The sequence below is a fragment of the Lottia gigantea genome, assembly GCF_000327385.1.
Source record: "Lottia gigantea unplaced genomic scaffold LOTGIsca_43, whole genome shotgun sequence".
Taxonomy (NCBI): Eukaryota; Metazoa; Mollusca; class Gastropoda; family Lottiidae; genus Lottia; species Lottia gigantea.
This window is the reverse complement of record NW_008709504.1, coordinates 1,114,388-1,130,212: the sequence shown is the minus strand read 5'-3', so window position 1 is coordinate 1,130,212 and position 15,825 is coordinate 1,114,388. Positions and strand designations below refer to the sequence as shown.

The 15,825-nt window shown below is 34.7% G+C and overlaps 1 protein-coding gene across 1 annotated transcript in view; it reads right to left on the bottom strand.

Moving 5' to 3' along the window:
* Positions 1-3,658: 3,658 nt before the first annotated feature.
* The window catches only part of LOTGIDRAFT_233776 (hypothetical protein), a 50,842-nt gene continuing 38,675 nt past the window's right edge, over positions 3,659-15,825 (bottom strand). Inside the window, exon 3 of the mRNA XM_009060574.1 lies at positions 3,659-4,586. Within this exon, the coding sequence (XP_009058822.1) occupies positions 4,164-4,586 (423 nt within the window). The 3' untranslated portion in view covers positions 3,659-4,163. The remainder of the gene's footprint in view (positions 4,587-15,825) is intronic.

Genomic DNA, 15,825 nt, shown 5'->3' with positions numbered 1-15,825 from the left:
GCGAAACAAGGAAGTTATTTTATATAAGGGTATTTTTAATATGCTTTTTTCGTTTAATTTAGGGTGAATAGGTTTTTGGGGTGGGGGTTGATGGAATGTAGGGTGTTTAGGTGTAAGAATTTATGAAATGTAGGGTGTATAGGTGTAAGAATTTTTTTAGTGTAAGAATTTATTAAATATAGGGTGTTTAGGTTTTTTGGGGGGGCTTTTCAATATGGTTGCACTTTTCCCCCATGGAATGAAATGGAATTGGGGAAAGTGCGACCATATTGAAAGTCCTTATACTACTTTTAGGATATAAAACTGTTTTCAACATTGTGTCGAATTCCCCAGGGTGTTTAAATGTTTCTATTGGATTTGAACCAGCTTCTAAAACCATCTCGCTAAATAAAGATGGAAAAATTGTTTTCTAACGTTGTATTAGTTTGTGGTACACAATTTTCATTGGGAGTTCCATCTTTAATTTTGAAATCGCACCTGAAATAAGCATCGGAAAGAAGCAACCAATTCGATAATGAATTTATCTCGAAGATAATTCTACCACCATCATTCAATTGGGATTTAGAACCAACAGTCGGTGAGATGATAATATAATCCTCTTTTTTCTTGTTAAACGAATAACGAATCGGATCGTATAATCTAAAGATTGGAACTGGTATTTTATTTGCCATTTTTAAGGTTTAAAAATTGAGTAGAAAATTGTGGTCTTGTTTTTTTCAAAAAAGAGTTATCTCCCTTCTAAAAGTTTCTAGACTAAAAATAACATTATTTAAAACGAGGCTATTAAAACCGGATGTTATGTTATCCTATATAAGGGTATTTTTAATATGCTTTTTTGATGGAATGTAGGAATTGATTGAAGGTGTTTTTGGTGTAAGAATTTGTGAAATGTAGGGTGTATAGGTGTAAGAATTTATTAAATGTAGGGTGCATAGGTGTAAGAATTTATGAAATGTAGGGTTTTTTAGGTTTTTGGGGGGCCTTTCAATATGGTCACACTTTTCCCATGGAATGAAATGGAATTGGGGAAAAGTGCGACCATATTGAAAGGCCTTATACTACTGTGTTTTGTGTTATGACCTATATAGTCAACAATAGCTTATTTACTTCCTTGTTTCTTGTTTTTATACACCCACATGAAAGGCACAATTCTTGACGGATTTTGACGAAACTTGGTGTGAGTGTTCTTAATCACCCAAGGATGAACCCTACTGAAAATCAGAAGAATCGAAAAATATTTAGTATGAATTATTGCCCTTGTTCTTGAAAACGCGTTCAATTTTTAGCTCGTAAACACTCTAGAAGGCACAATTCTTGACGGATTTTGACGAAACTTGGCATGAGTGATTTCTTATCACCCAAGGGTAAATTCTATCCAAAATAAAAAAATGTTTCAAAGGAGATATTGACCTCGTTCTTGAGAACGCTTTCAAATTTTAGCTTAAACACTAAAAGGCATGATTCTTGCAAGATTTTGACAAAACTTGGTTTTATTATTCATCGTGCTGAAAATTGAGTTCTAGAGTTTTCACGAGCTAAAAATTGAACACTTTTTCAAGAACAAGGGCAATAACTCATACTCAGTATTATTCAGTATCGCCCTTAAGAGTTCCAAAGAAGTGTATGACTGAAGGTCGAATATTTCATACTGGTGATTGTTACTGTACTGCTAAATATTTTTATTCAAAGTGGGCGTATATTACCTTGCCTGGCAAGCTATCTTTAAATATTTTAGGCGTTTAAAAATTAACGGCTGGTATAGAAAGATTTAAGAAGTTTGTGTAACAGGTCATACAATTGTTAAGTACATGTAGGCCCTACTTATTTTTTTACCTTTATCTACGTTTTTATTTATGAATTTGGTTTTCTGATTTTCCTTCTTAATTATCGTGATTTTGCTCCTTTTCATTCTTCTTGTTAAGAAAAATAAACAAATATCTGACTGTAGTCTTACTCATTTTTAATATGCCACTTCATAAATTAGGAAGGAATGCATTATGTCTATAAAGCATTAGCTGAAATTACCCTTCTAGCAAAAGCAGTCGACATTCCAAACAGTCCCGGCTTGATGAGGTTATAACCGCCCTAAACATTCATAAAGGTAAAACCGCTCTGGATGCGGGTGTTGCCTCCAAAAGATATTCAAAGGTTTCTCCCACAGAATCTTTTTCTAAATAAAATTGACTTGATAAATTCTGACACAAAGTTTGAAGCCAAAACGCATAAGAATTATTTTGAAATCTAAATAATGGTACAATAAGAGATAAAAACTAATTGGCACAAGTGGTCAACCGATACAAAACTACACAATATGGTTCTTTCCATACCCATGTTATTTCGACATACGAACCATATTTAGCTTCGTATATTTCCGACCACTACAGGCTCAACTGTGTTTTAACATTGGTCAAATCACTTGATTGTGACGATGTGATTTGTATTAAAAGTACGATTACTGGCTCATATACTGCAACATATCGCGCATATAAATGGTATTTTATTTTTTTACCAGAACTATGTCCATACCGTCACGTGATCATGAGAAAGGTAATTTATATATTAAGACTGATCGAGCAATTGGTATTTCTACTCAAAGACAGTGAAAATAAAACATTGGGAAGATAAATGTATAAATAAAAAAATGTATCATTGGATAACCGATAGCTATAATCCCGCCTTTAATAAACAAGTTTGAGGCTTGTTTATCCGAAATAAAGGTTCTAAATTTTTGGACCAAATTTAGGTTACATTTTTATGACTTGACTAATCACTGCTAAATACCGGATGTAAAGAGTCTCGCCGCATTCACAAAGCGAAATTCAATATTAATTGTCGAATGACATTCATCCTAACGGAAATTGCCGAATTGTCACGGGATTGCCGAATGGTGATTATGTTGCATTCGAATTCCATTCACCATACAGGTGTGATACGCACTGCCTCAGTGCCATTCCGCACGGCTCTAGTTTTTTTTATTTTCATTATTTCATCATTTTCATTAATGCTAAGGTAAACATTCTTGTGGAAACGATGGAGGATGCAGTTTTCAATGGAGCTTTATGAAAGTATGAACATTTTGATGATCTCGGTCCGGGTTTAGCAATTATTGTTGTAAGCATTGGTCAACTGATTTACATCACTAGCAGTAGCAGAATAAGTAGCTAATAATAGCTGAAAATAGAGTTTGAAAGAGCAGATTATTTCAAAAGTTTTCTATAATAGCGCAATTTTAGCTAAAAATAGATCAGAACTAATAGCTAGCTATTATCAAATATAATCACACTTCTAGTCTGCTATTTTCGACTCTATTTTCAGCTATTTCTAGCTATTTTAGAAAAAAGTTCACACTTTTCTATTTTCGACTCAATTTTCATCTATTTCTAGCTAAAATTGCGCTATTTTAGAAAATGTTCAAAATTATTCTAAGTACTCAGTCTGCTATTTTCGAGTCTATTTTCAGCTAGCATATTTCTGGACTCACGTGGATTTGAAGACTTAAATTCAGACTTGAGGTGTGCTAAGTATTACTGATTATTCTTGCTAGAAAATTCCGAGACAAAGATACGGATTTGTCAAACGGATGGCGAATCTGTCCCTTTAGTAAATTTGTCATAGCGTTGTTAAAAAAAACGATTGGGTTCCGGGTATCAAGCAAACCAAAAAGAAGAAGTTTGGCTTTATTGTAAAACACTTTAGTAAGAAATATTATCAGAATAATAACTAAAATCAATAATGTTATTACTTGTTCTTGATTTAGCACAAGCAAATGATTATATTAATCTTTTCTACTAAATTAGTCTTCGGAGAACTTTTTGGTTTTTCAATGTCCTCTGTCAGAAAAAAAACATACTAATAACAATGTTCGCCATTAGATTTATAAATATTATCGTTGACTAAAGTGTTCTTCTTTGTTTTTTATTGTTTTTGTTTTAATTTTTGGACAGAAAGTTCTAAACTAAAGTCCTACATCGACACATACAGTAATATATTATTATTTCTTTTTAAATTGAAATTGCACAAAAAAGAGGAATAACACTTTCTTGTTAGCAGTAGTAGAAGATATATTATGCAACCAGAAATATTGTCCCCAACCCTATTTTGTAGAAATTTTATCTACATCAACATACAAATATAGCATTTACTCCATATCAGTTTTGTATATTTCACAATACAACACATCCACCCTTTTTCTTCTTTCTTACCGCCAAAGCTGCCTTAGTGGCTGTTTCAAATACTTCTCTGACACCTTCTTTTGTTTTAGCAGAGCATTCCAAGTAAGAATACGCATTGATCTTCTCAGCCATGGCTCTTCCTTCATCGGGTCGAACAGGTTCTTGTTTCAATTTCATCAATTCTCTTTTTGTGTTTTCGTCATTGCGTAGATCCTTTTTGTTTCCGACCAATATTATAGGCACATTTGGGCAGAAGTGCTTCACCTCTGGGGTCCATTTTTCCGGGATATTTTCCAAACTATCTGGACTATCAATGGAGAAACACATTAATATAACATCAGTATCAGGATAAGAAAGTGGTCGTAATCTATCATAATCTTCTTGGCCTGCTGTATCCCATAATGCTAATTCAACCTGAAATAAAGAGGAAAAAATTGTCATGCATAGATACCAAGAAACCTTTTGTAATTTGTATTTCTTAAAAACACTACTAAGAGATCAGCTAACTAGTTATACAATAAACAGTGTATTTTTGGTTATTCCACTCGGACCTACAAAGGTGAAAAATTAACACCATTTGACTTTATGACCTGTTACATAATCTTCTTAACTCCTGTAAAATTTATATCTTGTCTAAATATTGTGTGTTTGTATTTTTAGATTTTTTGACTAGTTTTGTTTATTCATATGAATGGATATATTGTTTTAAAGCCGTGAATGTTTGCATTTGAATTCTGTTGAAAATTTCGCTAAGCTAATTAGAAATCAAACTGATGACAACAGATGCCGGATGTGTTTAAAATGTTTCTTAAAATTTTAGTAAAAAGTGTATACCAGTTTCACTTTCCTGCAATTAAAAGATAGCTTATTTACATTTAAACATTTACGTTTGATAACAATCGGATAAAAAATGCAGTCTGCATTAAATAAAATATCAACATCATGTAAAAGCTGAAGTCAATAGTAAACATTCATGTAAATATCAACGTCATCCGAGGCCAAGTTCCTTTGATAGAAGCGTTCAAAGTTTCTTGGAAATTGCAACATTTTCTTTCGTGTGACTTTGACATCTTCAAATGTCGTATTAATTGAAACCATTTATGAAGTGCATTGATAACCTGAATGTCGTTTGGAGTTAAATAAATTAGGGTCTGAGATATAGCACTGCAAAATGCAAAATTGACCATATTTAGACCCCTATAAAATCAGAAGTTGTGGTTTGACCCCAAATTCCAAAAGGTCGCGAGAAGGTCAATCACCCTAAAAGGTTTTACCACCCTGGTAAATATGAAGGCCATCAAAGGTCAGGTCATGAGTTATAAGCCTTCAAACTTTGCAAAAAAACACCCGGTCATACATAAAATGCAAAATCGAAATTCGGACTGCTAGACGACATAGATAATTGATCAATGTATCCTTTGACACCAAAATTGTACAAATCAGATAACAAATGGCTTCTGAATAGGAATGTTCCCAAAATGAGGCAAACCAATATGGCCGCATATTTTTCACTTCCGGTACGTATTTTTTAGTTTAAAAGATTTGTATTAAAGATACTAATATTCTGCATATGTTACTTTTGTCATAACTCATAACTTCAACCTTAAATGATACCAGCATCGAAACCGGAAGTGATTCAAATTTTTTGACTGAATGTTTTTTTTATTGTCGCTAACAGCATATCTAAGTTTAAACTTAATCCTTCAAAAAGCAGGAGAAATAATTCGATTAATTTCGACAAAAAAAAGTATAGACGGAATATTTGAAAATCGAAAATTTTCAACCGCTATCATTTTTATTTAGAAACAAGAAGTAAAATAAAGGAACACCGAGAAAGATCGGTCGATATTGTCTATTTTCTGTTTGTTGCTGACGTTCAATTTTCGTTTTAGATTCATCCTGTGATTAGTTGCAAGTAAGAAAACGTCATGAAGTCCGTTTTGTTGTACCTGTAGTGTTGCCGTTCCTGAGAAAACGTAGACGAATAAAATCATTACAAAAACAGTAATGCAACAGTACGAAAACAATTCAAATCTAACCGTTGCTTTCACAATCCCATATTCTCGGCCTTAGAGACTAATAACCTTTGCACAGCAGACCAAAGGCCACCATTTAATTTTTCTAATCCGAAGTAAGGCAAAGAGATTATTGCGGTCTAAATTGAATAATTGGGAATTCTTTCACTTACAAGCCAACCAACATCGTGATGCGAAAATTGACAGAAAGGTACTAATATGTGTAGTTGACAAAACAAAATATTTCCACACAAAAAAAATCAAAAGAATCACAGAATTCTAACGCTTCCTTCAATTTTAAAGGGACAGCTTCACATCCGTTTGACCAAACGTATCTTAGTCTCAGTAAAGGGAATTTGTTTAATCAGTAATAGAGTTCACAGCTCGCCATGGAAATGTAACCCTTCAAATCCAAGCGTGTCCAGAATTATCTGCGTTTGAAAATTAAAAAAGACGACTTATCTTTTCTTTATACTGTAATATATAGAAAAGACATAATATATCGAAATAGAAGATAGCTTGCCAGGCAAGGTAACATACGCCCACTGGCAGCTGTCAGAAATGATAAAAGTCTTTAGTGACTAAAGTAGGAATTTTCTCATATCAAAGAAATTTTAATAGTTTGAATTCAATTATACGTATATTTTCTGCCAGTTATTTATGCTGAGAAATACCACCAAGTTTTTTAAAAATCAAAATCAATAACCCAAATTCATCAAAGTCTCTGAGTTGGATAGTTTTATCCGTCCAGCAATGAAAACATCAGCTGTCGACGCGAATATTGGATCCCTCAATCGGACATGGCTCTCTAAGGTTACGCAGGACGATTACCAAACCACACTTCAAGAGAAGCTGACCACCATTCGTACCAAATCTTCATCATCACCGGCCGTCTACCGCATCGTTTCTCATGCCCTGTCCTGGGCCCGTCGCTCCTATGGGAAACGTCTCATTCAAGCTATAATCACCAAATTCTACCAAACAATCAACGAAACAATAACCAGAGTAACCATATCTCTACCAACTGAAATGGACACTACACCTGCACCATTTAGAGCCACCACGCTGCCGAACCAAACCCCTAAACGAGCCCAAAGTTCACCTACTCCTAGTCCAGCAGACATAGGTAAACGCTTTCGTAGAGAGGGCACTCCCCTTCTCTTTTCACTTTCAGACTCGTCTTCATACGACCATGATCCCAAACCTACTACCATTAGTTTCATGTAGGCCTCAACAACCGTGATCAGCTACCAAAGACCTCCTTTAACCAAGCCCAGAAATTAATTGCTACAGCCAACAAAACCTTCCCAAACTCCAAGATCCTCTTCACATGTATACCCATTTCAAATAAAATCTCGAAGAAAGCACATCAGAACCTCAGCACCCTCAACAACATGATGATGGAGTCCAGTATCAACAGCGCAACAATTTAACCACCCTACGAAGAAGAATTCGAACCAGTTGATAATCTTCATTGGTCTCCAGACACAGCAAACAGCATTTATTTGTTTTGGATACCCCAGCTTCAAGCATCGAGTAAGTCTTTAAACCAATTAGTTAAAATACTGAGAGGCCACCGCTAGGCCAAACTGAAGTTAACTCGAGCCGCAAAATTCCCACACCCCTTCAGCATTCAATCTTAGACCGTGGACTTAAGTTTATTCCCACACCAAAGATAGCTAACTTAAATTATCTTCAACCATCCATTGAACTATTTCAACGAAATCTTAGCTGCACATATTTTTTTCGAAACCACCCCCCACGTGGTGTTAGAACAATGTTTATTCCTAAATCCACGTTGACACCCCCTCAGGCCGCCAACCATCCTGAAATATTGAAAGCATTTGCGAATATGAATAGCCAAACAGCGAACCTTTCTATAACACAACTTACTTAAGAAAGACGATAGCATTGTTATTAAAAAGAGTGACAAAGGTTCATGTTGTGTCATTCTGAATAGGAGGAACGTTTCAGAAGCAGAGAACCAACTGAATAATCCTAAACATTATGCCATTTTACCGAAACCAATTTTCAAAGAAACTGCTAATATGATTAACAATATTCTTGCCGATTTAGTCAAACCTAGTTATCTCAAACAGAAACAATATGACTATCTGTCTGCAAAACCTGATTGTTGCGAGAGACATTTGTACACTTTGCCTAAAATCCATAAGAATCCAACCAAGGAGTGGCTTATCTCGAATAAAATCCCTACAGGCCGTCCGATTATATCTGACTGTGATAGTGAGTCATATGCAGTGTCAGAATACATTGATCATTTCTTACTACCAGAATACATTGATCATTTCTTACTACCTCCAGCATGTCAACATCGCGCCTACCTTGAAGACACAACCGATTTTGTCAATAAAATAAAAAATCTTCGAGTTCCCTCTAATGGTATTTTAATTTCTATCGACGTTTCTTCTATGTATACCAATATCGATAACACTACTGGTTTAACGGCAGTTCGTAAAGCTTTCAATAGAAACCCAGATCCAAACAGACCCGACGATGTAATTCTACAGCTTTTAGAGATTTGTCTTAGTCGAAACGATTTCACATTCAATGGTAAAACATATTTACAAATTTCAGGGACAGCAATGGGCAAACGATTCGCAAACCTTTTCATGGGAACGTGAGGTGTTGCCCCTCTGTCCATTTGACCCAGTTTTTTACGGACGCTTTTTGGATGACATATTTATGGTTTGGATTTATTCTATCTTTTCTATTCTATTCTTTGAACAGATACTCATCAACTCTTGCACAAGAGCTCCTTTCACCCAAAACATACCTTTTATGGTATAATTAAGTCACAAGTTTTACGATTTCACCGAATTTGTACAAGATCTTCTGATTTCAACCAAGTCTGTACGATTGTTTTCTCAAAACTGAAAGAGCGTGGGTGCTCTAAACGACGTCAGACATCAAATTAAAGAAAGACAAGCCTGTTTCTAATCATTTCAATCTCGACGACCAATCAATAGACGATCTCACCCTAATCCCAATTGAGCGTATAGAAATTGACTTGCCCGAAGATGAAACTACCAAATTCCGTCAATCTAGGGAAGCCCATTGGATTGAGACATAGAATACAGAAAGACTTATAGGACTAAATATTCATCATAATGTAGGCATAGCACCCTTTGTTGTCCCGTTTAATACAACCAGCAATCGAGCAAGCAAGATAGTTCATGGCCACTATAAGAGCCATCAAGAGAAATTCCCCCATGTCTATAAGCAGAAAATGATAGTTGCATATTCAAAAAATAAGAACTTAAATGAAAATATTCTTCATAGTAAACAATCAGTACATAACAGATACTATACTTCTCGCCCATCGGGCGAGTTATTTTTTCTAATTTCAGATCAGAATAAGAACAGAAGAAAACCCAATATCAAGAACCTTAATCTTAATTTCTAAATAAAGTGTCTGCTCCACCCTAGGCCTGTAAATTTGGGAGAATCAAACCCTCCCTTCCCCGAAACCAAATTTCATTAATATCAGTTGAAAACTGTAGTCTCTATTGTGTTCACAAACAAATTTTGACGCGTTCTTCCTATGTCAAAGGCAATAACTCATATACCGTTCATCGAAAGATCGTCAAATTCAAACTTGACCAAGATCTCATCAGTATAAATGATCACACCAAATTTCATTAAAATCAGTAAAAAACTGTAGTCTCTATTGTGTTCACAAACAAATTTTGCGCATTATGTAGTCGTAGGCCTACTTGCTTTGTCAAATCATTCATTTGCGAGTCATTTCGAAAAATTGTCAAGATTTCGAAGAGATGTAAAGTCTGTAGAGGAAATTATTCGTGCCTTAAAAACCATCATATTAGTTTGCCGTTTTTAATATGCGATTGGCCATTTTGACAATGACTCAACCTTGCACTTGAAACTCAATTATGTGAAAACAAATTTGATACTAAAAATCTTTAGTTTGGTTATTCAAATATTTCCCTGCAATAATTTGTTTGAAGGAATCGAAATTAATGAAGAGAATATGAATGTGGAATCATGAAAGCACCGGTTACGTGTGATAACGAAGTACACCGTTTCTAAAGGAACATGACTAAATGAAACTCACGGCAGACATTGATGACACAATTGGTCATTTTTAATTGGGCCCAATCGATGCTTTAAACCAGGACATTCTTGGACTTATCTGGAACCAGTAGAGGCTGAGTCACTGCCAAATTATAGGGCACATCTAATACGAGAATTTTAAACTTCTCCTCGCTTGATATCAGACATTTCAGTTGCCATTTTTTCTAGCACGTTATAGGCACGCAGTAGAGGGACATAACTCTTGCAAGTTATGACCAATTTTATTTATTGAACTTGTCTTGTTTTATGGATTTATGTATTTTGTATTACGGTTCTGATCGTTTGTACTTGGTATTTATTTTATTCCAGATTTTACCATAAAACTATACTTTTTATTTCCCTAACAGGTCCAAATTGTAAATAAAAAGAAAATCGATGCGGGGCAACAGATTAAAATATTTCGTTTCATGTGAAACAAATGGTCATTCCGTATTTTATCAGAAACCTTTAGTTTCGTTTTACAAGTCGTTTTTGTGCAGTTGGGCACGATACGGCAAGTTGGGCAATGCGGCAAAACGAACCCAACGCTTAAAACTAGCCGTATGCCTCGATTTCATTAACAACTGTTTACAAGTAGTCAAGCAGATACATTGTGTGAAGCCACAGATTTTTTCTGTTGTAAATTATAGTTAAACACTATATCCAAAGACTGACATGGTCACTTCTCAGTCATCCAGACAGTCACAACTTTTATGAATGCGGAATGAACGAGATGAACCGGTTTAATAAAATTGATAAAATTTATACTGGTCCCCTTAGACTACACTGAGTTCAGAATTGAATTTTATCTCTCATTTCACTGTTTTTAAAAATTTTCAATTGCATGCTATTTGGAATGGCTTCGGAAGCATAGAAATACATGGACTCAAAAATTTTCATCAGAATTGAATAAAATGTATATTAAGGTGCATTTTAAAGAATATGAGATAGACGTGCCATCGGATTAAATAAAACCAATAGGATATTCACCATTATACAGGCATAACACCCTTTGTTGCACCGTGGAATAGCATCAATATTCGAGCAAGTAAGTTTGTTCGTGTACATTATCTACTATATTTTCAGTGTATCAAGGGTAATAAACCAGTAAACAATATCATCATACCCATTTTTTTTTGATTAAACAAGATATCATCGATATAACCCTACATGTCCAATTTGATAATATACTGTCAAAAACTTGCCTCACAAGCAACTTGTAATGTATATTCCAAGAAGATGCATTGTAAAATCGTTAAATGATAATTGTAAAACAGAAGACGTTTCGTGTCATATGTTTTTCTTTTTTATCAAATTGTATAGGTAATTAAATCTAAGATGAAATTTTAGTCTAAGTAGCTTTACTTTTTTATTGCTGAAAATAGCATAAAACTATTTCCTAAGTGTCATCAACTTCGATAAGTACTTTTCACTTGAAATATTTGTCATTGAACATTTTACAATTGACATTGACAAAATTGCAATAATTACTCTTTTCCCCCTTTTATACTTATACACGGCTTTAATTGAACGACTTTCTTATTTAGTTTCTTAAAACTTGGTATGTATTGGTAATGTCCGTTTAATTCAACTTCTTCTTTTGCAAGTGTAAAGAGTATCTCGTATGCTTTACAAAATCACTGCTTAAGAAAGTCAGACCCATTGCTTTCCTCCCTTAAAGTGTATGGAAAGTCAATTATGGGCCACTTGACACCTACCGTGAATGTTTCTATATATCCTATTGTATCCAATTCCAATCTTATAATCGATAATTAAGATACATGTATAAGTAAAACAAAAACGATTTGTGTTTAATTCCCGTTTGTTTACAAAGACAGTCCGCCATTACGTCGTATTAATCACATGACCACATGACGTCATTTTTGGAACCATCGTTAACCTCAAAACCTTGATAGGCTACGTTAATGTTTACAATATTTACATCAAAATGCTGAAGCGCGTTGTCGCGCAATTTTGCAGCTATACCTGTAAAGAAAACAGTTAACACGGCTTTCCAAAAGACGCTGGTATGGGTCAAATTCGTACAATTGAAAAGGGCTGACTTCAAGGCGTCGACTGAAAACTCTCAGTCTGTTATTTATTTCACTTCAAAACTCTTTATTTTTATAGAAAATATTCTAAATTGGAAAGTTGACATAGCCAGAAAAGTGTTTTAAATTCGATTCGCATATGATACCCCATCAGAAATATATTATAGGTTCCTATTTTTAATTAATACTAAAAAAATCGGCATTTAAACTTAGCCAAAACGGTGAAATATCAATTTTCCAGCGGTGGTAATGACGGCCATTTTGGAACACCTTTAAAGCGTAACAAGAGCGAAAAATGAAGTTGATTTCATGAAATTTCAGTTTATATCAAACACTAAACTCATAAATGATTTAAAACTATCATTTCTTAATTTAAAGTATATTTTGAGCGGATAATTTCATATTATTTCAATTATTTGATCAGAAGGTCTACTTTCATTTTATCATTAATTGGTAGGCCTATCCGATGTGTGTGTTTTACCAATTCAGATTTGGGAATGTAGGAACTCATGATGTTATGAAAATTACCTATTGTCTTTAAAATAAATTATAATTAAGTTACATGTATTATAAAATAGTTTTAATCTTATAATGACTTGTTCCGTATATCACTTATAAAATGAGTGTGAAGAAATCATACAAATAACGACCATATTTCTCCACTGTTTACCCCATTCATCATGGAATATCTCAAAGACTAATCAAGATATTGTAATTCTGTAAAGTTTTTCATCGAGAGAAGATATGAATGTTTTGAAGCGGGCGATTTTTAATACAAAATGAACGCTACGAACCAGTCATTAAAATTTATTTCCCAATCGATCTCCATTTTCATGAATTTCGGCAGTGTCATCGTCCTGGTTTGGCCTTTCACTGTCATCGCCCCTTCCCGAGGACGCCTGACTGGCTCGAACTGGTAGCCCACCACATCCCCAAACATTTCGTATTCATCTTCTTCGTCTTCAGAATGAGATGAACTGTGAGTGCTTGACGAATCGTTTAAATTATAATACATAACGCCCGCCACATTGTTTATCTGTCAGTGTAGCGTTCCCAGAAACCACCGCGTCAAGTCCATAATTTACGTCACGCATACATTAGCGTACATTCGGATATTTCCGGAACGTGCTCGTCGTTTTCCGTACAAATATCACTTTTTCACCCTCACGAATTTTTTTTTCCGCGAAAAGGATAGTGGCATTCAATTCAATCATTAATTATTTATCAAATACAAATGTACACCATATTAAGACTTTCCATAATCTTTAAGAACATCCCCAAATGCAGCTTATAACCAATCAGCAATCCAAAAAAAATGAAATGAATGGAGTTTTACGTCCTACTTTTCTCCACCATGTGGGCTAATGAAGACGGGCAACGCCATGCAGGGTGCGATGAGGGAAATTTTGCCAGGACAGCGGCATAAGCCTGGTCTTTTCGATTTCCAACTGTCGAGGGATGTTTAACGTGCACAGCCTATAGCAAGTTTCGTCAAAATCCGTCAAGAATTGTGCCTTCTAGAGTGTTTACGAACTAAAAATTGAACGCGTTTTCAAGAACAAGGGCAATAACTAATACTTAACATTTTTCAATTTTTCTGATTTTCGATAAACACTCACACCAAGTTTCGTCAAAAATCCATCAAGAATTGTGCCTTCTAGAGTGTTTACAAGCTAAAATTGAAGGCGTTTTCATTAACAAGGGCAATAACTCATACCAATTATTTTTCGATCTTTGTCATTTTAGAATAGGGTTCATCCTTGGGTGATAACAAACACTCACACCAAGTTTCATCAAAATCCGTCATGAATTGCACCTTCTAGAGTGTTTACGAGCGTTTCAAGAACAAGGGCTATAACTCATACTAAATATTTTTCGATTTTTCTAATTTTCAGTAGGGTTCATCCTTGGGTGATTATAAATGATACCAAGTTTCGTCGAAATCAGTCAAGAATTGTGCCTTGTAGAGTGTTTACGAGCAATTGTGGACGGACCGACGGACGGACATTGGTGACGGCAATATACGCCCCCATTTCTATACTTCCGGGTCTTTTTGGGGACTATTCTAACTAATTGCAAAAAGAATTCTTCCATTTTTCGAAGAACGCACTGCAAAAAAGAAAAATCATTGAAACCATCCAAGTAAGAAGACATAATCCATCAAAAAATCTTACAATCAATCGTAGGTCGTAAGTGTAGATTTGATCGTAAATGGCGTTTCTCAAAAAATCGTAAGATTTCGTGTAAACTTACGAGTGTCAAAGCTGTCGTAACTATCAGGTGGTAGAACCAAATGGTCTTTTCTCACAATGAATAACTGTATTTAATGGGAAAAGGGGAAAATTCGACATCTAATTTGATCCCGAAGTGTCTTTGACTCAGCAGGAAATTGTAAAGTGGCACTGGCCACCTTCTCGATTTTTCGCCTTGTCTCAGTTGAAAGCACCCATTTTTTCGCTTCGGCGATGACGTCAAAACAGCGATAACGTCATCATTAAGTTTCATTGAAACTCTCAAAAAAATCGTACGACTTAGGACTTAAGATTAAACTTACGATTGTCTTAAGTTTACGATTACGTGCGTTTCTCAAAGGCTATCGTAAGTGTCACGAATAATCTTACGATAAAAATTAAACTAAGCATGCGCAATACTGACTTAAAAGCAGATGACACTGAAGGCGAAGGCGAAGCGACAAGGAAATCGAATTGAATGAAAAAATCGAGTAGATTTTTGTCATCAAAGAGGTTAGCCTACTGAAAATATATCTATGGTAAAATGGAAATCTTCATCCTCCTTAACAGCGAACAATAAAGCTAAATTTTAGAATATAGCTCTAGAAACATGGCGCTGTATTTGGTTCAAATTAGGATCCAGATCTGTGTAAATTCTTAGAATCGCGTGGTCATTTCTTAGGTAGAAATGCCTAATCTTATAAAATTAAAGTATGTTTACGTGTTTTATCTTATTTACTTTTTTCGATTTGAGTTTTCTAGAACCTAATTTTAACCGTACAACGCAAAACGCGAATTTAACCTTTGGAACTTCACTACTGGATCTTGTTCGCTGAATCGTAATCTTTCGACTTTCTTCACTGGATCGTGTTCGCTGAATCGTGATCTTTCGACTTTCTTCGGTGGATCGTGTTAGCTGAATCGTAACCTTGATTATTAAAGAAATTAAATTGGATCACGTGACATTTTCTGCATATCATTATTATTCGCCATTCATTTCATAAATTGTAATTCTAAACAGTATCTAAAATTTGAATGGAACAAAAGTCACAGGAAATACACGGAGTTATTGTGGGACTTTGCGGAAGCAAAGTCCCAGTTTGTTACCGAAATGTCAATTCTTTTTTTTTTTTTTTCTTTTAGTTTGTTATCGAAATGTCTATTCCTTTTTTTTTTTTTTTTTTTTTTTTTTTTTTTCAAAATTTACACACCTTCCTGAGCTTAGACTACAATAGTTGCAGCAACCATTTAACATCACGAACCT